Source organism: Nelumbo nucifera, chromosome 4 (assembly GCF_055504915.1).
Source record: "Nelumbo nucifera cultivar China Antique chromosome 4, China Antique-T2T, whole genome shotgun sequence".
NCBI lineage: Eukaryota > Viridiplantae > Streptophyta > Magnoliopsida > Proteales > Nelumbonaceae > Nelumbo > Nelumbo nucifera.
This window is the reverse complement of record NC_142652.1, coordinates 67,869,791-67,897,077: the sequence shown is the minus strand read 5'-3', so window position 1 is coordinate 67,897,077 and position 27,287 is coordinate 67,869,791. Positions and strand designations below refer to the sequence as shown.

General features: G+C 31.9%; 1 protein-coding gene across 2 annotated transcripts; it reads left to right on the top strand.

Annotated features, from left to right (window-relative positions):
- The first annotated feature begins 11,731 nt into the window (after window positions 1–11,731).
- LOC104586039 (aspartic proteinase A1-like) lies at window positions 11,732–20,500 on the top strand. Of its 2 annotated transcripts, XM_088902896.1 has the most exons (15): window positions 11,934–11,948; window positions 14,134–14,220; window positions 14,310–14,494; window positions 14,571–14,631; window positions 14,776–14,870; window positions 14,957–15,069; window positions 15,208–15,376; window positions 15,490–15,529; window positions 18,069–18,133; window positions 18,260–18,373; window positions 18,492–18,556; window positions 18,639–18,792; window positions 18,880–18,999; window positions 19,230–19,318; window positions 20,117–20,500. In XM_088902896.1, the coding sequence occupies exons 2-15, from the start codon at window positions 14,205–14,207 to the stop codon at window positions 20,199–20,201; spliced, it is 1,371 nt and encodes a 456-aa protein (XP_088759022.1). In that variant the 5' UTR covers window positions 11,934–11,948; window positions 14,134–14,204; the 3' UTR covers window positions 20,202–20,500. The 2 variants fall into 2 exon arrangements, with proteins under 2 accessions (XP_010241437.1, XP_088759022.1); XM_010243135.3 differs by having other exon boundaries at window positions 11,732–11,948; window positions 14,134–14,494.
- Window positions 20,501–27,287: the final 6,787 nt, after the last annotated feature.

The window sequence follows — 27,287 nt, the reverse complement described above, 5'->3', positions numbered from 1 at the left end:
GTTTTCAAGTATTTTAGGTTGGCTTTGGTTCAAAAATTTCCCAATTCAACCAAGTTGGATCAATCTCACTTTGGTCATTTGTAGACCAACCAAAATCGAATGATCTAACCATGGATATATATTAATATTTTATATTTTAAATATAAATTTTAATATGGAAAAGTGGGAAATTTCCCATATTTCTTAGTCTAAAATGTTTTATACCATAAATCTAATTTTTAAATTTAGTTTTTAAAATTGTACTATAATTTTTAAATTTAAATTTAATTTTTAAGCTTAAATCTTTTGAACCAACTGACCAAACAAAAAAATTGACCCAAACCGATACAACTTGAGCGGGTCGGTTCTCATAGAAGGTTAGTCGGTTTCAGTTGACCAACTCCCCAACGTGACCAGTTCAAATTGGTTGGCCAAATAGCCTAAGACCGAACCGAACCAACTCATGAACACTCATAATTTCAGCTAAATTAATAGTCTCATCTTTGATAAATAACAATAGTTTAATCTCCAATAATTATTGAAAATTTATAGCAAAAATACACAATTATTGAAAATATATTGATAATGAAAAAATACAATAAGTACTAAAAATATATTAACTTAGTCAATAAACAATATAATCTCAAATAATAGTTTAATCTCTAATAAATATTAATTAATGTTATAACAAAAATACAATAAATTAAATTTAAAAATTTCACTAATAGTAATTTAATCTCCAATAATTATTGAAAGTTTTCTATTAAATAACAAAACAAAATAAATTTATACACAACCATTGAAATTACATTTATTACAAAAATAATAAATAATTTCTGAAATACAATAAATATTAATTTTAGTATATATAATTATATAATAAATATAGATTAAGAGTTTAAAGTTATAATTAATAAATATTAATTTTTTTGAAAGTTATTTTCTAGAATTATTACTTGATATAAGTGAAATTAGTTATTTACAATATTATGCAAAAATATTAAATTATTATTAATTTTAATATTATGTTGTAATTATTTTTCTACTTATTAGATTTTTTTTAAAATTTATTACATAATTTCTTTATTTTAAAATTTAAAAATCTAGTTATGTTAAATATTTTTTTATTTAAAATATTTAGTTATTTAAATACTTAAATAATATGTAAAGTATTTAAATTTTAAAATATTAGTTATTTATGGAATTTAATTATCCATAAAATCATAATTTATACTATTATTACATAATTTCATTATTAATTTTGTAATATATTTAATTTCTATTAATTTCAATATTATGTAATAATTATTTTTCTGCTTTAAATTTATTACATAATTTCGTCATTTTAACTATTTAAAATCTAGTTATAAGAAATATTTAGTTATTTAATTGTTTAAATATTCTATAAAATATTTAAAATTTTTTGTTATTTGAATTTTATTTATTTAAAGCTACTATATTATTAAATGATTTAAAAATATTTAAATTGATGATCCGGAAAAACACAATTTAAATTGTTAGTAAATAGTTTCATGATATATTTTATAAAAATTTAAAATTATTTATTAGATAATTTCATTATTATAATTATTTAAAATATAGTTATGATAAATATTTAGTTATTTAGATATTTAAATAATCTATAAAATATTTAATTTTTTTTGTTATTTGAATTTTATTTATTTAAAGCTATTACATATGATTAAATATTTGAAAAGCATTTAAATTGATAATCCAGAAAAAACATAATTTAAATTGTTAGTACATAATTTTGTGATATATTTTGTAAAAATATAAAATTATTTTTTATATTTTTAATGCATATTTTAAAACTATTATATAATTTAGTTAGAATATTTAAATAATTCTTAAATTTTTTAATCCAAAGTTTCTTTAGATAGATATAGATAAAAAGTAGAGAGGATAAATAGGAATTAGTGATAATTTAGGAGAGAAACTCTCTACTAAATTAGAGATAATTATGGAGAAAGTGGGGGAGGTAGTTTAGGATAAATTTTAAGAGAAGCGATTATTTAGGTTATTGGGAAAGTGCATCTCATTGGTTGTTTCAAAAATGACATGGAATACAAAAACAAAAAATTCAAAAAAAGGAGAAAATTGTTGACCGCTTTCTTTTAATATATACTTGCGGGGACCCGTGTGATGCATGGGATTTATTAAGCAACAGCTAAATAATAGAAATGGCCATTTACTAAAATACCCCTTATAGTTTCATGGATTTACTAAAATCTACCCTATATTTAAAATTTTACTAAAACACCAGTTATAATTTACAATGGATTTAATCAATCTTCCATTAGATGACAGTGGAAAATGACAATGTCGACCCTAATGTTCATTTAAATAAATTTAATCAAAAGAAAATAAAGTTAAAATACCATTTTTGCCCTTTATAAGACACGGGCAACCACTCTATTGGCTATATTTGGTTAATTTTGTTTTCTATACAAAAAAAGTGTTAAGGGTATTTTTGGAATAAAAAATTATGGGCCTAATGGCAAAGCAAACACTCCTTAATGAAAGGTTGACTAAGTAAATAAGTTGTAAAATATATGAGATGTTTTAATAAAAATGAAAATTATAAGGTAGGTTTAAGTAAATTTGTAAAACTATAAGATGTGTTCTAGTAAATGACACTAATAGAATCACATAAGTTTAATACAATTGTTTTATATTTTCAACTTTTTAAATAATTAATAATTATTCATATTTTATATACTATTTTTAATATTTTTTTATAATACAAAAGTAACAATAATTAATTTCAGTTAGGTTTATTCATAAAACTGATAAAACCGACCAACTTGATCAACTTGTCCCGAGTTGGCCAGTTTTCTAGTATTTTAGGTCGGCTTTGGTTTAAAAATTTCCCAATTCGACTAACTTGGATCAATTTCACTTTGGCCATTTGTAAACCAACCAAAATCGAATGACCTAACCATGGATATATATTAATATTTTATATTTTAAATATAATTTTTAATATAGAAAAGTGGAAATTTTTTCATATTTCTTAGTCTAAAATGTTTTATATCATAAATCTAATTTTTAAATTTATTTTTTAATAATTGCACTACAATTTTTAAAATTAAATTAAAATTTTAAGTTTAAATCTTTTGAACCGACTGACCGAACCAAAAAATTGACCTAAACCAATACAACTTGAGTGGGTCGATTTTCACAAAAGGTCAGTCAGTTTCGACTGACCAACTCTCCAATGTGACCAGGTCAATTTGGTTGGCCAAATAGCCTAAGACCGAACCGAACCAACTCATGAACACTCATAATTTCAGCTAGATTAATAGTCACATCTCTCATAAATAACAATAGTTTAATCTCCAAAAATTATTGAAAATTTTCTATTAAATAACAAAACAAAATAAATTTATACATAATCATTGTAAATAAATTTATCACAAAAATAATAAATAATTACTGAAATACAATAAATATTAATTTTAGTATAAACAATTATATAATAAATACTACTTGATATAAGTGAAATTAGTTATTTACAATATTATGCAGAATATTAAATTTTTTTTAATTTAAATATTAAGTTATAATTATTTTTCTACTTTTTAGATTTTTTAATTTATTACATAATTTCTTTATTTTAACTATTTAAAATCTAGTTATGTTAAATATTTTGTTATTTAAAATATTTAGTTATTTAAATACTTAAATAATATGTAAAATATTTAAAATTTAAAATATTAGTTATTTAGGGAATTTAAAATATTTAGTACATAATTTCGTTATTTTAACTTTTTAAAATCTAGTTATGATAAATATCTAGTTATTTAAATATTAATTTTTTTTTGTTATTTGAATTTTATTTATTTAAAGCTATTATGTATTATTAAATGTTTGGAAGACATTGAAATTGACGATCTGGAAAAACATAATTTAAATTATTAGTACATAATTTTGTGATATATTTTGTAAAATTATAAAATTATTTATTAGATAATTTCGTTATTTTAACTATTTAAAATATAGTTATGATAAATATTTAGTTATTTACATATTTAAATAATCTATAAAACATTTAAATTTTTTCTTATTTGAATTTTATTTATTTAAAGCTATTACATATTATTAAATTTTTGAAAATCATTAAATTGATAATTTGGAAAAATATAATTTAAATTGTTAGTACATAATTTTGTGATATATTTTGTAAAAATATAAAATTATTTTTTTGTTTGTAATAAATATTTTAAAGTTATTATATAATTTTATTAGAAATTTAAATAATTCTTAAATTTTTTAATCCAAGGTTTCTTTAGATAGATCTAGATAAAAAGTAAGGGAGATGATAAATCAGAATTAGAGATAATTTAGGAGAGAAACTCTCTACTAAATTAGAGATAATTGTGGAGATAAATAGGAATTAGAGATAATTCTGGAGAAAGTGGGGAGGTAGTTTAGGATAAATTTTAGGAGAAGAAATTATTTAGGTTATTGGAAAAGTGCATATCATTGGTTGTTTAAAAAATGACTTGGAATAAAAAAATAAAAAATTAAAGAAAAGGAGAAAATTTCTTGACCGCTTTGTTTTAATATATACTAGCGGGGACTCATGCGATGCACAGGATTTGTTAAGTTAAAGATAAATAATAGAAACATGTAAGAGTATACAATTGTTTTATGTAATAACTGATAATCATTTATATTTTATATACTACTTTTAGTAATTTTTTTACAATAAAAAAATAACAATAGTTAATTTTAGAAAGGGTTGTTTATCAAACTTAGGGATGACAATTTTCCCTATTTCCTCAATCCCCGTGGGGGTAGGGATGGGGATGATTTCCCTTTGTAAGGACAGAAATGGGGAAATTTTCATCCCCGTTGGTGGGGATGGCACGGGGACTGGGAGAGCACTCCCTGCCCTGTAGGGACCCCAATCCCCATCCTATGGGATTCTCGCTAATATATGTATATATACGCATAGATTTATATATGTATATATGTATACATACATCTATATGTTAATATTTTTAAAAATATGGTTGAATATGTTTGAATCTTTTCTAATAGGATTGTAAATTTTAATTATTTTATTTTTATTTTTTAAATAAAATAAAAAGCAAAAACTTAATGGTTGACATTATAAAGAATCATGAGGAGTGGGGATCCTTGTGTAGACGGGGATGGGGAGAGGCTCCTCGTCCCCACCTCACCCCGTTGTCATTCCTAATCAAACTAATGAAACCAACCAACCTGATTTCTGGTATTTCCAATCGGCTTTGGTTCAACAATTTCCTAAGTCGAATGGGTTGGATTAGTTTCGCTTTGGCCATTTGTAAATTGACTAAAACCAAATGACCCGACCATAAATATATATTAATATTTTAAATTTTAAATTTATTTTTTTAATACAAGAAAGTGGGAAAATTCTAATATTTCCTATGCTGAAATATTTTATATCATGGATTTATTTTTAAATTTATTTTTTCAATAATGCCATTGTAATTTTTTTAATTTAAATTTAATTTTTTAAGTTTAAATCTTTTGATCTTACCAACCAAATCGAAAATTAACCCAAACCGATATAACCTGAGTGACCAACTCCCCAAACTAACCAAGTCAATTTGGTTGGCCAAACGACTTACAACTAAACTGAACCAAACCGTGAACAATAGTTTAATTTCCAATAATTATTAAAATTTATAGCAAAAATACACAATAAATTAAATTTAAAAAGCTAAATAACAGTAGTTTAAACTCCAATAATTATTGAAAATTTTCTATTAAATAAAAAAATAATATATATATATACATAATTATTGAAAATATATTTTTATCATATAAAACAATAAATAATTACTAAAATACAATAAATATTAATTTTAGAATATATAAATATATAATAAATATAGATTAAGTTTTAGAATTATTATTAATAAACATTAATTTTTTGAAAGTTATTTTCTAGAATTATTAATTGGTATAAATGAAATTATTTATTTACAATATTATTTATTTATTGAAATAATATAATTATTTAAATATCAAAATATTAATTACTTATTGAATTTAATAATCCATGAAATTATAGTACTATTAATACATAATTTTGTTATTTCAACTATTTAAAATCTAGTTATGTTAAATATTTTGTTATTTAAAATATTTATTTATTTAACAAAATATTTAAAATCTTAATCTATGTATTATAATTGAAAGTTATTCAAAAACTATTTAAAATATATTATTAATTGATTTAATAATTTTTAAATTTTTTTTATTAAATTACAAAACAAAAATAGATTTATACATAATTATTGAAAATATATTTATCACAGAAAATAATAAATAATTACTGAAATACAATAAATATCAATTTTAGTTTATATAAATATATAATAAATATAGATTAAATTTTTAAAATTATTATTAGTAAACATTAATTTTTTGAAAGTTATTTCTAGAATTATTAATTGGTATAAATGAAATTAGTTATTTACAATATTATTTATGTATTGAAATAATATCATTATTTAAATTTTAAAATATTAATTACTTGTTGAATTTTATAAACCATAAAATTTTATTACCATCAATACATAATTTTGTTTTTTTAACTATTTAAAATCTAGTTATGTTAAATATTTCGTTATTTAAAATATTTAGTTATTTAACTAAATATTTAAAATCTTAATCTATGTATTATAATTGAAAGCTATTCAGTAAATATTTAAAATATCTTATTAATTTTAATATTTTGTTATTTAAGATATTTAGTTATTGAAATATTGAAATAATTAAATATTTTTCTATGTAATTATTAAGCTATTTTTAGTATTTTATTATTTAAGATATTTAGTTATTGAAATAATATTTTATTTTTTTAATGTTAAATTTCTATTATTTGAATCACATTTAATTTGAATATTCTGGAAAATCATAATTTATATTGTTAGTACATAATTTCGTGATGAATTTTATAGAAATATAAAACTATTAATAATATGAATATTATTAAATCTATTATAATTATTTTTTTGTGTTTTTAATAAATCTTTTAAAGTTATTATATAATTTGTTAAATTATTTAAATAATTTTTAAATTTTTAATTTAAACATTCTTTAGATAGATAGATATATATAAAAGGTGGCAAAGAGGATAAATAGGAAGTAGAGATAATTTGGAGAGAAATTCTCTAGTAGATTAGAGATAAGTTAGGAGATAAATAGGAATTGGAGATGAATTAGGAGAAAGTGGGGGAGGTAGTTTAGGGAAAATTTTAGAAGAGATTATTTAGGTTTATGGGAAAGTGCATATCATTGGTTGTTTTAAAAATGACATGGAACAAAAAAAAATAAAAAATTCAAAAAATGGAGAAAATTTCTTGACTGCTTTATATATATATATATATATATAATTCAACCGTTTAATTGGATGGATTCGAAATCCTATTCCCCCATTTGAGGGAATGACCATTCTCTCCCCTCCTTTGGGAATGAAATCCTATTTCAGATGATTCCAATTCCCATTGATTCTTGTCTGAACCAAACAGACAATGGGAGAAGGAGATCATTCCGATTCCAATTCATACTGTGAACCAAACAGACCCTAATCTTTTGGCTAGGCTGGAATTTCAAGAATCAACTTGTACTAGGAGCTCTTAAAGAATTTTCACCCTATCAATAAAACCCTAATTCTCAACTTCATCAAAAGTTTGGTCAATCCTTCCATAGTTTGGATTAAGATGACCCTTGGGATTGCCATTGTGGCACTCATTAAGATCTAGTAACTAATAATAAAACTGTAGAAATGCATTCGAATACCATACTACTAGAAAAAGTCAACCCAACTTGTGAACCTAATCCAACCCAACCCAAAAGGATTTTGGTTCGGGTCGGATTGGGTCACGTGCCACATCTTTTCAAACCAACATTTTGAAATTGGCATTGAATCAGATGGTTGAACCGTTTGAACTAAATAGTTAAACCTATATTTTTAATAAAAAGCAATTAACTTGGTCAAAGATCAATTGACCGAAGAGGTTGAACCATTGATTTATTTGACCCATGAGTCAACCCTAATCTGAATATTCATAATAAGAGTTTATCGTTTTGTTGAACCAACCCGAAATGACTTAGACTTGACCTGAACCCGACCCAAATCAACCCGATTACCAGGTTTACATACCACACTAGTCCTCAGAAAACCCTAGTGCTTTCATAACATATCATGAATAATCTGATCAATCATATGCCTTTGCCATGTTTGGTTTAATGGTAGAAGGCCCACAAGTTTTTAACGCGATGGTGAAATGAAACAGGATTCATGGAGCTGGCTGCCCCATATAATAGGGATAACACTTGGATAATGATGGTAAATGATAATGAATTAGCCCATGAATCATATGGACATTGTCAACAAGAAATCTATCATGAATGAAAGTTGATTAAAATATGGACACATTTATTCTATATGTTTTTATGTCTATTAACCAAATTTTATGCAATGTTTTTATAAACAATATTACAAGGACCGATTGTTTTAAAATCTTATTATGCAGCGGTAGAATATAAGTGTGACAGTGTGATTTGTTCTTTTTGAAGTTTTTTTTTTTTCTTTTACTTGCAAAAAATTCACACATAAAACCACCAAGGTCATTATTAGGAATTGGGATTTGCTCCTCATGGAGCGCTCGCTCCTGCACCGACCTGACAATTACATCCCACTATGTATTAGGAACATCTCCCATGAATAATAAATACAAATACATGTGATGTTCCCAATGTGTGGCTAAGACTAGCTGTAAGGTCGGTAAGAGGTGCACTCTGTGAGGAGCAGATTTGGAGTTAGGGGCAGAGTGGGTGGGACGTTCCAAGGGAGCCATGGTCCCCCCAAACTTTATAATCTCCATTTATGTTTATTAACCACCTTTCCCATGCTTCATTCAGGTCCGAATCTGCTTATCATAGAGCGCTCCTCACACTGACCTCACAACATATTCCAACTGTACATTGGGAACATCTCTCATTCTTGTTTGTTGTTATTCATGCGAGATGTTTTTAATACATGATAGGATGTGGCTGTGAAGTCGGTGTGAGGAGTGCTAGGGTTGTCAATGGGTCAGGTTGGATCCAATAGACCTAAACTGATTGAGTTGGTTCTGATTTTTGATATATTATCCTGATTCTTATCAGATTGGAACCAGTTCCACCTAGTCCCAAACTGATTCAGACCTGACTTGAGCTATATATAATATTAAATTATATATAATTTAATATATATATTAAATAAATTAGTATATATAATATTTTCAATAAGTTTATTATAATTGGGCCCATTGGGTCAGACCTAATTGGCTAGAGAACCTATTGGTTCAGTTCTGGGTCTAAAATTTTGGTCCGAATCCTTAGTATTTCTTGTTGGATCGATTCCGGTTCTACCTAGACCCAATCCCAAAGAGTGTTCTATGAGAAATATATCCCAATTCACTTGGTCCTTTTTATGGGCCTCATCGATGCTTATCCCCCAATAAAAAATTCCTGGCTCTTCCTTTGGTTAATAGTAATGATGTCAAACTTTTTTAAAAAATAGAGGACAAATATATCATCAAGTCTAGGAGCTTCTAAACTATCTAAACAAAGTATTCTTAATCTCTAAATAGAAGTTTAGCGGTTGTATGATCATTATTTAAATCACTTATGACTTCATCAAATAAATGATCACACTATGAACATGTGCCTTAGTATTTGAAGCAAACATGGAAGAAAAATAATCTCAAAATTCATTGACAATGCCTTCGTTAGTGCTGGCCAATCCTTATCATTCTTCTTGATTCAATCAAATTTTTTTTTTTTTTTTTAATCTTGTAATGACAATTAAGGGAGTGTTGGTCAATATGAACGCTTTCTAGATATCAAGGATGGTATTTTGGTCTTCTCTTTTTTAGGTCTTACTCCCTTAAATCTTTGCCTCCACGTTCTTATGTTACTTTTATTATTTTTTTAATAAAAGACCGGATTTTTTGTTGGTAAAAAAAAATTTCCTCCACAAGGAATGAGGAAAATATACCATTAGTCTATTCCGATTTAGATTCTAACTATGAACCAAACGGATCCTAAAGGGTCTTTTTACAATTTGATGGGCCAACTCTTCTTTATCCATGCTCTCCTATCTTGGTCACACTTATCCATTTGACATGATGCCGACATGGCCGAAGAGATAAGACAGCCGCGGAAGTGACATATGGCACCCGAGGCCAGGTCAACCATAACCCGAACATATACGTTCTCCAAACACATTGAGATATGCTCTTCATAGAGGCATCTCACACCCGACCTCATAGTCTCATCCCTCTGTGCATTAGGAATGTCTCCTCATGAATAACAATACAAAGTACGGGAGATGTTTCTATTACACGGTGAGATGGGGCTGTGAGATCAATGTGAGGTGTGTTTTGTGAAGAATTGTTTCGATTACGAGTATGGACATGTTCCTAATATGTGAACTCATCATACATTCCATACATGGCCGGTCCCATTTTTATGATGGGTTTTAGTGTAAAGGTGACATGTGTGAATCATATCATATTGATAGGGTGTTGGGACATGTTTTATTCGTAGGTAGGGGTGGCAACGAGCCGAGCTTTTCACGAGAACCGAGCCGAGCCGAGCCAAGCTCGAGCCTATTAGAGGTCGGCTCGTGAGGCTCGCGAGCTGACTCGAATATATATATATATATTTGATATTTAATATATATAATAAAAATATTATAATTATTAATTATTATAATTCTTAATTTTTTAAATTTAAAATACTTTTTTTATATATAATTTTTTTTTATAAAATATTTTTTCTCAAAATCGAGCTCGGACCAAACCAAATTCGAGTCAAAACGAGCTTGAACTTATAAACTTTTGATTTGAACCGAGCTCGAACTCAAGGTTCTGGCTCGAACCGAAATCAAGCCTTATAGAATAGTCTCGAACCGAGCTCAAACCTAATACTATTCAACTCGACTCGACTCGAATCCACTCCTATCCGGAGGAGATCCCAACTCATGAGTATACAACAACGCTTGGAGTTTGGATTGACTTTCAACACATCACGCCCACACGCGCCCCATATTCATATCACAGCATACACCGAAAACATTTCCCGTATTTGTCATAAAAAAATATGACTAACAAAGGGTTGGGATGTGCGGATTGGGACCCAATGTGAATCCGGTTTCGATTTTGCTCTTTATATTGAATCCGATCTGCTCGTTACAAAACACTCCCAAAAACATGTATCAGCCGCACAGCGGGAGTATCTCCCGTACTTGATATAATATTAGAACATCTCCCGTACTTGTATAGTATTATTCATGGAGTGAGGAGCGGAGTTTTTATACCGCACGTAACGACTAGCTAAAGAACCACTCCTTAGGACCTTATCCGTGATCAAGTTTTTCGTTTGTTGGTGTACTTGTATAAAAAAGTCAGTTGCTTCGTGTGACGGGATCTGCTCCTCACAAGTGGCCGCCTCACAGATAGATCCATCGTGCATTGAAAACATCAATAGATAATAAGTACGGGAGATGTTGTTAATGCATGATAGAATGTGCGTGTGAGGCGCCTGTGAGCGTCAGGTGTGAGGAGCAGATTCAGTCTCTTGCTTCGTTCGCTCATTAAAAAAATAAGAAAAAGTTGCTCAACTTTTGTCCTTTACCCCCTTCCCGTCCCGATCAATGGCTCATATTGTACATTCCCCGTTCGTTATACTAGAAGGAAACTTCTCGGTGTTTTCACATTATTTCATGAACAAAAGAGGGGTATATTGGTCATATATCATGGAGGCAGGTCGTTGCAGTTGTTAGTATCAGAGCAGCTCCACTGTGCTCCAGTAATAAGTACCTTCCTCTCTGTATTTATGGATACTTGCCCTGAGTCTCTCCTCCAGTAGAGCGGCGATAATTGCTTAATTTCAGTCAGGTATGCCCATGTTTTCTTCATCGTTATATTCTTCTTCTGTACTCTTTTTTCTTCGATGGCTATATCCTATACTCTTCCTTATTACTTTACTATGCATAATCAAGCTAGAGTGGCAACAATGGTTGTTCCCTTCGTTGATGACTTGTTTTGATGGATTTCTAGCTGCAAATATGTTTTCCGTGCATGTGTTTATAGCAATTGTTGTCTTGTCATGCTCTGTTTATTCCATTCTTTTTCCTTTCTTTTAGCATTTGCTTGTATGGAATATGACTTTCTGTAGGGATGCGTGTGTAGAGCTAGTGGTGTGTGATCTTGCTTGCTTTTGTCTTCTCTCAGCATAATTCTTCTTCTAGCTTTTTTCTGATTTTATTTTCACTTTTTCGATTTCTTTGCTTGGTTTATCGGACTTATCATCGTTTTCCTTTTTTTTTTTTTTTAAATTTCTGAATCTGAACTTGTTTCAGTGTTTTTGCTCGTCTTTCGCTTCTTGATATCTTGATGGGTTTTAGGAGGTTCATGAGCTAGTAGTTGTTAATGCCACTATAACACAACAATAGTCTTATCTTATGAAACTACGACTCTTCTTCCTTTTTAGTTTCTTAGTTGCTTGCTATGGTATGGTTTCTTTTTAGTTTCTTTCATTTCTGTAATCCATGGAGTTTTAGCTTATTCTTTTAACTTCTATCGATGTTTCTATGAATCTAACCTTTTAAGGTTTTTGTATGAGTTCAATGTCTGAATTATATGGAAGAAGTGTATTCAAAGCACCCTCTGAATTATGATGAATACCACCGGATTGGTCACCCCTTTTATGATACCGGTTGATTGGTCATAAATTTTTCCAGTATCATGCCTTTCCGGTGTCATAGTCGAACCCATTTCTTATTATTCAAGGTCATCAAATTGGACTGACTAAAACTGTTGATTGAATAGTTCCAATGTTCTCCAACCTTATCTTACCGTCAACTATTTAACCTCATTTTCTACTTTTTACCTAGCATTTTTACTCCAATGAGAAAAGTCCCAAAAGATTCTGTCATCATAATCCTTCCTCCATATACCTTGAAGGCAACACAAGGAGTAACAATGGATGAACTGTGAATTCTAGAACTGAGTGTTACAATTTCTATATGCCACTGGTGATGGATTTTAACTATAATAATAGAGTGCTTAGAAGTATCCTCTAGCTCTTTTTGTGTTATTGATTCCTGGAGAGAAGTGGCTAAAATTGCTCAAGTCTGGGGGAGGTTTGATACTTTTTAAATTTTTTGTTTTTATTCAATTTTTATTTGAGCGGGTTGAACAGTTGAACTGGACAGTTGGACCGTCCAACCTGTAACCCAGTGAGCAAGACAATTTTGTATCTGGTACGGGTATGACAACATTGATAGAGTCACTTCCCATCTTCATAGGGATTTTAACTACTCAGTATATTAAGCGGGCAAATAATTGCAAATGCTGTTTGACATGAACTTTTAATGTGAAATAGAAAATCAAAAAGGGTAATAAGAACCCTTAGAATGTTAACTTTTATTGCAAATTTTATGGTACAAAAATATGTTTTGCAGTACCGGCATCATGAAAGCTTAGATGCTGCAGACTGAGACTGTAACTGTTGTATCCTATGTAGGCAAGACTTGCAGCCTAACTGTACAATGATTTTGGGATTTCACTATTTCAGTCTATTGGCGGTTTTTTGGTATTGGTACTGAAAAGAATGTTTCTGCACTATAGAATTGCTCTAAATGTATTATATGGAATGTGGGGTTAAAAAAGTTAATGAACGAGAAACAGGGGGAGAGTTACTTTTCAAGTATCATTCTTGTGATGAAAACCCTATTTTGATATAGCATAACTGATACCAAGATTCAAGATATGCACCTTACTGCTACCCCTCTAATATATTTGTTAAACTTTTCAGGCATTTTTGTTGAGCCATATTTCAAACCTAACATATTCTTTATTTACTAATTTCAGGTTATCTATTCCTTTGTTTCTCTTTGTTAGTTTGGTTGAATACTTATAGTTTTGAGATTTCTATTATTTATTTCCCCTCTTTTTATTACATTTCCATAGGTAGCTAATAACCGATACAAACTTATCAGATTTTTTACCTCATTTTAACCACCGTATAACATCATTTTATTTCTTTTTTTCCCACTGTTGCTCTTTCTTTCTTAACCAGATAAAACATGAGGTGGAAGTTACTGCTGCTGTTTTTCTGTTTATCAGCTCTGACAAGTGCCTTAGCACTCCATGCTTTCTCTAATGGGTTAGTGAGGATTGGTTTAAAGAAGAGACCATTGGATCCTACTAGTCTAAATGCTATGAAACTAGTGAACAAAGTGAGCAAATATGCAGGTGGTCTTTGGGACATCCATCATAACCTGCATGATTTCAATGAAGATATTGTATCTCTAAAGAATTATTTGAATGCTCAATACTATGGAGAGATTGGCATTGGTTCTCCACCACAGAACTTCACTGTCATATTTGATACTGGAAGTTCGAACCTCTGGGTCCCGTCATCGAAGTGCTATTTTTCTGTGAGTTCTTTATGATATCTTGGTCTTCAGTAGTTACTGTCAGTGATTTGTCTACAATTACTACTCTTCTTTGCAGATTGCTTGCTATTTTCACTCCAAGTACAAGTCAACTCATTCAAGTACATACACCAAAATTGGTAATACCCAAATGTCTTTTAGACTTTCTTGATCTCCAAAAGACTTGGTCAAGAATTACAAGTTCATGGTCTAATAAATAAAGATTTTGATTATTTCGTTATTGAGAGGATCTGTGCTCAAATTATTGTGGAAATCCAAATCAGGAAATTCTTGCAGCATTCATTATGGATCTGGATCAATTTCTGGCTTCTTCAGTCAAGACAACGTGCAAATTGGGGATCTCATTGTTAAAGATCAAGTGGGTTCATTTTTTGTCTGATTTTATATCAAATACATTATCCATAATTTGGATGCACTAATGGTTATGCATGTATTAAATTTTAGGTTTTCATCGAAGCTACACGTGAACAAATGCTTCCTTTCTTATTGGCAAAGTTTGATGGAATACTTGGACTTGGATTTCAGGAAATTTCTGTTGGGAATGTTGTGCCTGTCTGGTATGGTTTTACACAGTCCAACAGTTAACTGTTCTTAATATTCCTTTTTTGTTGGAGAAAAGAAAGGGAAATACTTTCTCCTACTCTTGTTCTAAACCTTCAATGCCTCAGATATACTGATCTATGCTCATTATGCAGGTACAACATGGTTGAGCAAGGTTTGGTAAATGATGCTGTCTTCTCTTTCTGGCTAAACCGAGATCCACAGGCAGTGGAAGGAGGTGAGATAGTCTTTGGTGGTGTTGATCCAAATCACTTTAAGGGAAAACATACTTATATTCCTATTACCAAAAAGGGATACTGGCAGGTGAATTTCCTTTCATCAAAACTGTCATTTCTTATTTTTTTTGGATAAATACTCCGCCATTTTTGTTTGTTATTAAAGAACTTATATTTTTTGCATTTGTCTTCTTTCTCCAGTTTGAGATGGGAGACATTTTCATTGGGAGCTATTCAACGGGTAATGCATTGTTATCATGAACCCATCCTACTATATTTTATAAGTTAGTTGAAGATTACCTCTCTGGCTAATGAATCAAAATAAACTTGAAACTACTGTTGAACAATAAAGTCCAAAATCTTATATAGGATAAATCATTCTTCCAATAGAGCATTAATCAAAATTAAACTTTACTCTTGATGGGTCTGACATTTATTACAATAACATTCTCATTGAGGATGAATCATGGGCCTGATATTACAATAACATTCTCATTCGGATAGTAGGGGTATTTTTGCCATTTTTCACTTTTCTATGGGGTCCATTGATAGGGTTTAATTTGTCTAAGTAGGATTAGAGTTATTAAGTCTTCTTTGAATTGAACTTGGATATGACAACTTAGTTTGAGTCCTACTAGGATTATTGAGTCTAATAGTTTGACTGCTAAGACTATTATGAGTCTAACAGTTTGACTCCTAGGATTATTATGAGTTTAAAGTCTATATATGTGTGTATATATTGTGTTTTCTTCAGCATATGCTAACTATGGTGAATGATTCCCATGCCCTAGAGTGATTCTAGGCACCTTGTGAGTGATTCCAGGTATTTTCTCTCTTCTTTCTCTCCCTATTTTCTCTCTTATTCCTTCAAGAAGCTATTGCAGCCATCATCAGCCATAAAATTCTGATCAAGAAGACCATTCAACATTCTCTAAGGACTAGAATTGAGCTGGTCCTACATCAGCTGGTATCAGAGCTAATGGTTTATTCACTACGTTCTCACAAAGTGATCGATTCTATAGGCCTAGGGTATCTTCTAAACAATCTTACAGGTCTACAACCAATGATGATTGGGTTTTTGAACCATATGAAGGGTCTTTGGTTGACTTATTTGAGAAGATGGTGGAAGAAAACATATCTAAATAATGTTGGTTACAGGAGTAAGGTCTTCAAACATGTTAGAAGAGAAAGGGAAATACCGAATTTCAAAGGAGATGATGATCTGTAAGCATTCTTTGATTGGGTTTCTGAACTAGAAGAATATTTTGATTAGCATGATATGTTTGGCAATCAAAGGATTAGATTTGCGCGCATGAAGCTGATGTGTCATGCTAAAGTATGGGGGAGAACTCTTGAGCGACGACTAAAAATAGAGGTGATGATCCAATTAGTACATGGGCAGAGATGAAGAGGTGTTTACAAGAAAAGTACATCCCACTAGACTTTCATGGTGATCTACATATGGAGTTGACTAATTTCGAGCAAAAGAAGAACCAATAGGTTACAACAAGTAACTTGAAGTCAATTGGAAGAAGGTACAGAGTTGAAAAGAAAGTAGATGATTCCTTGCATGTTGATGCCTATCCTAGAGTTGAAGTTGAGGATGAAGCTAAAAAAGAAGAATTTCAAGCTATAGAAGTTCTAGACATTAAAAATCAAGAGGGTCCAGGCCAAGAAAAAATAGAAATTGCTGGAGTTTCCAACACCCATGATCAACTTGAGGTTAATGACTAAGAAGAAATAGAAGTGGAGCAAGTTAAAGAAATTCAGGTGCAAGATACAAATGTGCTGATTGTAGTAGATCCTAGTAAGGAAGTAAGTGACTTTACCCTTCAAGTTCAAGTAGAACTAATTCAAGAATTACAACCTGACATAGCACGAGTTCCCCCAATATCAACAATGGAAGGAGACTTGGAGTTTGTTGAAGAACCAAGGATAGTAGAACAAAGATGGCTATGGAAGGTAGTGTTTTGGAAATACGTTTTTTCAAGATCCTTTTCTAGTTCTATGTGTGCCCTCTACTCTACAGTCCAAGCATGTAGTTGTAGGAAGTCCTACTTTTGTAATTGGGGCATATCAACTTTTCATCCTCAAGTTCTGCAAAACTTGAGGATGAGTTTTTTTTTTTTTTTTTTTTTTTTTTTTTTTGAATTGGGGGAGAATGATGTAGGAGCTCAAGAGTCAAAATTGGAATTTTATGAAATTTTGTATTTTGTATTTTTGGACAGTAGGGGTATTTTTTCCATTTTGCAATTTTCTGTGGGGTCCATTGATAGGGTTTAATTTGTCTAGTTATAGTTTGTTTATGTTTAAAATTTCAGAGTCATTGCATTAGTAAGATTAGAGTTATTGAGTCTTCTTTGAATCGAAATTGGATATGACAGCTTAGTTTGAGTCCTACTAGGATTATTGAGTCTAACAGTTTGACTCCTAAGATTATTATGAGTCTAACAGTTTGGCTCGTAGGATTATTATGAGTTTAGAGTCTCTAAATATGTATGGGTGTTTTACACTAAAGGCAATGAAATATATTGAGTTTTCTTCAGCTTATGCTTACTATGGTGAGTGATTCCCATGCCCTAAAGTGATTCTAGGCACCCTATGAGTGATTCAAGGAATTTTTTTCTCTTTTCTCTCTTCCTATTTTCTCTCTTATTCCTTCAAAAAGCCATTACAGCCATCAACAACCATAAAATTCTGATAATTGGGAGCAACATTGGTAATTATCTTTTCTTTGAGAAGTAACAAGCATTTCTCAAGTTTGGATTCATATTTTTCAGGATTCTGTGAAGCTGGTTGTGCTGCTATAGTGGATTCAGGAACTTCATTGCTTGCTGGTCCACCTGTATGTGCTTTATTGCCACACAGATCTTCAAGATTGATTTATTTGTTTTTATTCATTTTTTCAGCTCCTTTCATTTCTTGTGTCCATCCCCTTTTCTACTATATTCTAATTCATCTTCAAATCCAGACTGTTGTGACTGAAATCAATCATGCCATTGGAGCAGAGGGAGTAATGAGCATGGAATGTAAAGCAGTTGTCTCTGAATATGGAGATTTGATATGGGAACTCCTAACAGCAGGGGTATTTTTATTCTTGAACATTTCTTATTTTTCTCATTAATCAAATAATCCTTTTATACTTTTACAAAGTTTTGTGGATGAAGGATGTTGTATAAATATTTCACTTCTATACTTTATAGATACAACCTGACAAAGTATGTACACAAATTGGTCTTTGCTTTTTCAACGGGACTCAGCACGTGAGGTCTGGAAGTGTTTTTGTTTTCATGGTTTACCCTTTCATTTTCTATTCACACCTTACTGAGACCAAATTTGATTTCATGCAGTTCTGACATCAAAATAGTCGTTGAAAAACAAAACGAGGGGTCATCATCTGGTGACAGTGTACTATGTACTACCTGTGAGATGGCCGTTGTTTGGATCCGCAACCAGCTTAGGCTAAAACAAACCAAGGAAGTAGTTTTCCGCTATGCCAATGAGGTCGTTTATTTCTGAAACTATGACTTTTTTTCATGCTGAGCTTTGCCCGGATGATAAAATCCTGAGTCAATTTCAATTATATTTCAGTTGTGTGAGAAGATGCCAAGTCCTGCAGGAGAGTCGATTATTGATTGTGATAGTCTTGTAGGCTTGCCAGATGTTTCATTTTTCATAGGGGATAAGCTTTTCACCCTCACTCCGGAACAGGTATAGTTTTTTATGACTCTTGTTTTGAGTTTCTTGAGGTTTATGATGAAACCTGCCTTGCTAACATTGCGTGTTTCTGATAGATATTAGATTTGTGCAGCTGTTAATAAATTTTCTTTAGATATTCAAACTTGGAAAAAATGATCCAGAGTTCTGTATTTTATGATCCATTTTTATGGTTAGGCTAATTCTTCATACCTATGTTTACTAATTTGTCTTTACTTTTTCAGTACATTCTTAAAACTGTAAAGGGGGACATCACTGTCTGCATCAGCGGATTTATAACATTGGATTTTCAATCTGCTCAAGGTCCACTCTGGTATGTTATTATCTCTGTGGGTGTTTATGCTTATAAAGTGGTATGCAGAATTTGATTTATCGCACCTTGCATTTCATTCTTAATTTTGTGTCACAGCCATGAGGTAGTTTGCTTGGGATCTTATGGGTCCAAACGTCCAACAACATTATCCACCAATTTTACGGTGTAATGTTGCTTGGGGCAATGGTAAAATCTTGGGCTGACAATCATCGAAATACGGGTTTAATTTTACCTTTTCTTATTTATTTATGACGAGGGTGGGCCTTGGCACAATGGTTGGTTGCTCCATTGCGACCTCAGTGACCAGGGCTCAAATCTTGGAAACAGCCTCCAGATCGGCTTTGGTTAGGACAAGCCCGTGGTTCACACCCTGTGAACAGCCTCTTGCAACCTTGCATCGGGAATACCTCCCTATGAAATAAAGCACAGAAGTACATAAGTATGGAGATATTCCCAATGCAAGGCTTAAAGGCTGTTGGAACAGGCGTTGACCTGACCGAAGCCAAACAAGTATCTGCAGTGGTAAGGCTGCATACATGCATTTCTCCCCAGACCCCGCCTTGGCAAGAGCCTCGTGAACAGGGCTGCCCTTTAAGTCTGAGGGTGACTACTTCTTGCTAAAGTGCTCTGAGGTTTTTCTGGTCCATGTCTAATCCACCCTTCCCAAGAGCAAGGCCCCCAATAGCCAGGAGAGACATCATAATGGCGTTTTTTAATTGCATATCCTTGTAAAGCCTGTTTGAATGCATTTCTTGATTTATTTATGTCTGTATATTTATGGAGACAATGTGTGTGCAGGATTCTTGGAGATGTCTTCATGGGAGTTTATCACACGGTGTTTGACTTCAGTAACCTCCAAGTGGGATTTGCAGAAGCTACGTAGACAAGGCTTAATGTATAGCTGATCTTTTTTTGCTCCAGTCAGTGTCGAGCGAGTTAATAAAAGCAGGCTGGACTCTGTGTGTTTTGAATTGGATGATGTGGGAATGGTAGAGCAATATTGATGCTTTTTTTCTGATGACTCAAACATGGAATGGGAGCCCTTAATATTATAGTGTAATTATTTTAAACATAGAAAGGAGCATATGTGATGTTCATATATGGTGTAAGTTGGGGTGTTATTGCACTTTTAGTCTATCTTTGATTACAAATTAGATTGCATTAGATGATTACTCCTTTTTCTTTGGGCTGGCCTTTTATGAAGTATTTTTATTGGAAATTGGCTTAAAAATATTGTGAAATAATAAAAATGCAAATATGTATTTAAAATAGAGCCGTACATTTTATTTAGTTGATCCGACCTTGCAAACTCTACCTCATCCCTTCTTAGGGCCTGTTCATTTGCTTTGATGTCTAATATTTGAAAGTGCAATAATTACATTAAGAGGTATATTGGTATTAGTGAACTTTTCTTTCCTCTGAACTCTAAATGCAAAGAAATTTGTTTCGAATTCTGAAAATTGTCAAATGTCCATTTTAATCTCATATATGAGATTTTTTGTTTGTATATGTAATTCATTAAAAATTATTAATAAATAATTTGTGTTAATTTATAATTAATTATAATAATAATTATTAATTAATATAATAGTTAATAATTGATTAATAGTTAATAATTAATTAATAGTTAATATTTAATTTATAAAAAATCATTATTATTATAATAGTTAAATAATAATTAATAATTGATAATGATCAAATATTAATAATAATTAATTATATTAATTCTCATTAATCTATAATTAATAATAATAATAAATATTTAATTAATAATTCATTTACTATTAATACGAATTTTTATAATTGATAATTATGAATTAATCATTAATAATTAACAATTGTTAATAATTAATAGTAATAATTATTATTAATTAATAATAATTAACAACAACAACAACAACAATAATAATAATAATAATAGTAATAATAATAATAATAAAAGTTTTTTGTGTTTTGGAGGTATGATTGGAAAACAAAGAAATATAAGATTCCACTTTAAGAGATAAGAGACAAGAGGAAACGAACATCCACTTTCCTCTTAAATCTGCAAGGTTCCTCTTAAGAGGTAAGAGTTAAGAGGAAACAGGCAGGCCCTTAGTCTCAAACGTCTCTCCATTCGACTCCAAGCCTAGAAGATGGGAAAAAGATTATTGAAATGACAGCTTTGCCAAGTGGTGATTGTCTCTATTTATAGGTGTTCTTGAGGCAATAATTAGAAGGTCCATCTGTTAAAGACTTTGATGCCTCAAAAGGCTTCAACTTGCTTCGGTTCCCTTAGCAGTTCAATAAATATTAAGAACATTATCATAATTCCAACAATGTGACCATGAACTTGATTATTCTAAAAATCTCTCACTTGGTCTGTTGTTATTTTTTTAGCAAGAATTTCAAAATTTTCATAGAACCAAAGCAAGGATGTCAACATTCTTGGTTCTAGTGACTTTAATAAATACTTAAGCATGAAGAGATCCCTGCTAGTTTAATGCAAGCAAACCCATTTTCATATCAAAGTATTTACAAAATCCCTATCCCCAAGTCATAAAGTACAAACTGGGCATAATAGAATAAGCTAAAAAACCTCCTAGCACGATCAATAGACCATAATGGTATATGTCATATAGATGTCAAAATAAAGACAATCAATTTTGTGCATGATGAACATACAATTTATCTATAGATTATGAGGTCTTTGCATGGATTTTTATGTCGTTTTTATTTAATTTTGCTCTAGTTTAGTTTTTAATGATAAGAAAATATTTCAGGGGTAATTAATCCAAGAAAGAAAAAGAAAAAAGGAAAGAAAAGAAAGTTCAACAAGACCAATTTCAGCCCAGCCCGGTTGTGGAAGCAAGAGAGAGCACTTCGGCCCAAGAAGAACAAATTGATTCCATGAAAAAACCCAAGAAAAGAAAGCCAAGCAAAGAGTAAAATTCGGCCTAGTAGAGAAAGCCCATTCTCAGCCCAAAAGAGCAGCCTAGAGTGTAGCTATCATGTGCTAAGTGGGAGCCTAAGTGCAGCCCAAAGAGCTAGGGGCGGCAACTCTTAAAAGGCTTTAAGAGAACTCTAGAAAGTTCAAGAAGGAGGTGTAATACACCCCATTCTAGAGGCTTCAAGAAGGGGCAAGAGCCCCCTTGAAAATCTATATAAGGAGGCCTCTATAAGGGGGAAAGGTGTTCAATTACTTAAGAGAAAGGCTCTCCCACTCTTAGAGGTTGGAACACCGTGAAGAAAAGAGAAGAGAAGAAGGGCTAGGCGCAAGGAGGAGAAGAAGAAGGGCTGGAGGAGTTCAAGTCAAACTAGCAAGAAGAGAAGGTGAGTTCGAAATTGGAGGTTTTTGATTCAGAGATCTATTATAACAATTCCATTCTAGTTTCATGTTCATTTGATTCGAATTCAGCTTCCTTGTTGTAATTTTGTTTTTCTTTCTCCCTCTTCCATTCTTTCTTGATGCAATTATGTTTGTAAAATTTCAAATTAGCAATCAATTTCTTTTTGATTCATTCGAATGGGTGTGAATTGTTCTTGAAGTTTCTTGAATAAGGGTTAATTGTAGATCAATTCAGCCAATTAAACTTTCAAAACTCAGATCTGAATTCTCATATCTGAGATTGCAAGATCTGAATTGCTTGAAAGAGAATTCAGATCTGCAATTTTTTAGATTGGCCGAATAGATCTAAGCTTGGAATTCTTAGAGAGCTTGAGAAAGACTTTAGGAATTCAGATCTACTATTCAAGAACTGAATTGGATGCAAGGTTAGAGATAACTTGCACAATTCAGTTGGTGATCAATTCAGATTTGAATTGATGCCTTAGAAGTGTGAAGAAATGCATGCATGGGGATTAGATTCTTACTAGAAATAGAAGAACCGTCACTCATGCATAGGATGAACATGCGCTTGAGAGAGGCTGCTCATGACCTTGGGGTTTCACCAAACCAAGGCTCAATCATGATCTATTCGAATGGTTTAATTTGATTGATTTCTAAATTCTAAGATTGACATTAACAGTTTACTCTTCTAACTTGAATTGAAGGCAATTGAGCCAATAATTTAGGTAGATTTTAGTTTATGATTTTTTTAGCTCTTGAATAAAGTTTTGATTTATTGTTGATCAGATAAGAAGTGCTCAATTTAGTATTGGTAATTGTTTCCTCGTGGGAACGATACTTTATTCACTACTTTATTACTTGAATGGCTAGTGCACTTGCTAGTGTCACAATGAGCCACACCAGTGCGCTTAAATGCACCATCTAAATGATGAAGGGCAACTGGTAGTGATCAGCTACTCGAATCAAATGTGCACATGATAACAAAATTAAAATCGATGCAATGAATTTACAAATTTGCAAATAAGCTCCCACTAATTAAATAATGGGAAATTTTCTTAAACTACCCTTATGGTTTAAATAATTTACTAACTCACCCTTAGTGTTTACATATTGTCTTAAATTACCTATACTATTTCTGACAATTGTCTAAAACCTCCCTTGCCATTAACTTCCTGTCACACTCCGGTCACATGTGACATCACGTGATTGGAAATTTTCTTTAAATTTCTTAAAATACCCTTCCTGTGACTTGTTCATCATCCTCAACCTTGAGACTGTTGGTGTATAAATTTCAACTTACTGAAGATGTTGGGCCCAATGGGATGGAGGGTTTTAGTGGGACCCAATGTATGGGCCCTCTAACTTATAGGCCCAAGGTGTTGGAGCCCAATATGAATTGAAGAAAATAAATAATAAATAAAAAGAAGGGGGAAGAAATTCTAGTTGGATCTTGATTGGCAAACAAGCTCTCACTAATTAAATGATGGGAAATTTTCTTAAACTACCCTTATGGTTAAATAATTTACTAACTCACCCTTAGTGTTTACATATTGTCTTAAATTACCCATATTGTTTTTGACAATTGTCTAAAACCTCCCTTGCCATTAACTTTTTATCACACTCCGGTCATATGTGACATCACGTGATTGGTAATTTTCTTTTATTTCTTAAAATACCCTTCCTGTGACTTGTTCATCATCCTCAACCTTGAGACTGTTGGTGTATAAATTTCAACTTACTAAAGATGTTTGGCCCAATGGGATGGAGAGTTTTAGTGGGACCCAATGTATGGGCCCTCTAACTTATTGGCCCAAGGTGTTGGAGCCCAATATGAATTGAAGAAAATAAATAATAAATAAAAAGAGGGGAGAAAAAATTCTGGTTGGATCTTGATCAACCACATTACTCATGAGGTGTTATTACACCTAGCTGCCAAATGGCCTTTTTCACAAATGATTTTCCAGTCAGTTCAACATGACCCCTTAATTAAGGGAGGATCGATTCACTTTCCATTTTAGTCTAGAGAAGAGCATTTAAATTAAATATTTTCGGATCTCAATGGCATTCAAATTAATGTAATTTAAGAAGGAATGTTACAACTAGTCAATTGGATTTCCTTTTATGTCTAAGCCCAACCATGTATGAAGTGGGACTTGGTTATAAGTACAACTAAAGGATTGAAATTAACTTCAATTTAAAGTACCTAACTACCTTAATCAGATCAACCATATGGTCACCGCATTATCAATTTGTGGGCCCCATGTCAATCAGCATTAAATGGTGATTAATTAAATTGCAACTATGATTGGTGGAGATGATCATGTTAATAATATTGGATAGGGCATCTCAAATTAATCTTGTGAGTCCCCCTCTAAATTAAATGCATTTGAAAGGAAGCCACCGCTGTCAAGGATTGGCTTTCCTTTCATGCATTTGAATGAGTTGGGCGGACTCTTCAAATGAACCCAACTCATTATAAAAGGGGAGAGGGGATGAGAGGAACGGACCCCCTTGGAAAAAGGAGAGCAGGTTCTTTTACAGAAAAGAGAAGATAGAAGAAATAAGAGAAAGGAAGGAGAAGACAAAAAATTTGAAAAAAAAGTCTAGCTCCAACGTTGCTGCTAAAGTTTCAATAGAAGAAGAAACGAGCTTCACCAACATCAAGGGAAGCAGAATTAGAATTTTGGCTGCTCAATCAATAAAGTTTTGAAACCATTACAGCTCTGTGCCACGTCAGTTGAAGGATTCCGGCCTTTGAATTTCTATAATCAAAAGCTTCATCAAATTACTACAACAAAAAAAAGAGAAAATTCTCCTATCTTGCACACGTACAATTGATCATTGCAAGTTCTTTCTAGAACCACAAGTTGCCAAGCTTTTCGGGTCGTGTCCGTAACAAGCTACAAGTACAAGTTCAGGTTGTGTTCGTGACAAGAGAATCAAAGGGTTTCCTTTGCCAAATAAAAAAGAGTTTGTATCCCACTTACATTTCTGGAAAAAAAATAAATTTCTTTGAATTTGTCCACATTTTTTTTGTGATCCAAATTTAGCATGAAATTTGTGTTGACAAATTTCTGGCACGCCCAGTGGGACTTCTCTTTCCTTTCGTCTCTCAAGTTAGCGCATCAAGTTTGTTTTTGCAAATGGTTTGGACACATGGCTCCAAAGAAAACCGTTTCAAGTGTCGTCAACAACAAGAAAAAAGCAATTTATAGTACAAGTTCATCTAGTTCAAGTGTTTTGTCAACTTCTAAGTATGAGAAACCAACCACTCGTCTCATGTCGAGGTCTAGGAATTCACAATTGGTTGCATCTCTTGCTCATTATACAACTCTAGGGGTCCCTTCAAAAAGTCGAAACACCAAAACAGAACCTTTAAGGCTACCAATGGTGAAGGACGCTACTAAGGAAGGGGTAACTCTGAGAAAAGAGTTGATCTCAAAAACCCCACTTGAGCATCCAAGTGGACAAATACCCATGTCAAACGTGGAATCTAGTACCGGCTCAAGGTCCGGCTCTCATCCCAATTCCCCTAAGACTAGAGGGTCTGATTATATACAGACATACTCCTACACTTCTATAGCACCCATTATGATGGCGAGAACTACTACAGTGGAAGAACAACTTGCTGAGATGGTTGTGGCCATCACTAAGTTAACAAAGATGGTGGAAGAGAAGGACCTTCAAATTGCTTCTCTGATGAACCGAATGAAACAAATTCAAACAATTTCATCCAGGCAGGGGCCTTCTCACCCACCAGGGTTCACCTCTCAAGTAGACCTTCCCCAAGAGGAGTTATCGAAACGTACTAACATATGGGACGCCCAACATGCTTCGGTTGCCTCCCTCTCAGTACAACAACTCCAAAACATGATAGCTGACACAATACATGCTCAATATGGGGGTGTTCCACAGTCATCCTTGGTGTATACTAAGCCAACACTGAGCGCATTGATCATATGCCTATGCCGTTAGAGTACCAACCCCTGAAGTTTTAACAATTCGATAGGAAAGGTAACCCCAGGAAACACATTGCACACTTCATGAAGACATGCAACAATGCTGGGACTTACGACAATTTGATGGTAAAACATTTTGTGTGATCCCCACGAGGGAGCGCGTTCAATTGGTACACTGACCTCCCTTCTGGGTCAATCGATGGTTGGGACCAAGTAGAAAGAGAATTCTTGGATTTCTTCTACAGTACTTAGCGTACTGTAAGCATGTATGAACTCATCACCACAAAACAAAAGAAGGATGAACTAGTTGTTGACTACATCGACAGGTGGAGAAATCTCTACCTTAACTGTCGAAACAAGCTCTTAGAAGCTTCAACTATTGATACTTGTAGTCTAGGCATGTGTTGGGGTTTGCATTACATCCTCAAGGGAATAAAACCCCAAACATTTGAGGAATTGGCCACCCGCGCCCATGACATGGAACTTATCTTAGTTACCTTTGGAGAACATCGCTTGGATGATTTCCAAAGGGAAAAGAAAGATGGTGAAAATGAGACAAAATCATCTAAGTCGATGCAAGTTCTAACAGCCTCAATAGCCCCTCTCAAGGTTATTGGGAAGAAAAAAAGCAAGAAAGAAATAAAACCAAATATTCAGCAAGAGAAAGAAAATCTAAAATCCA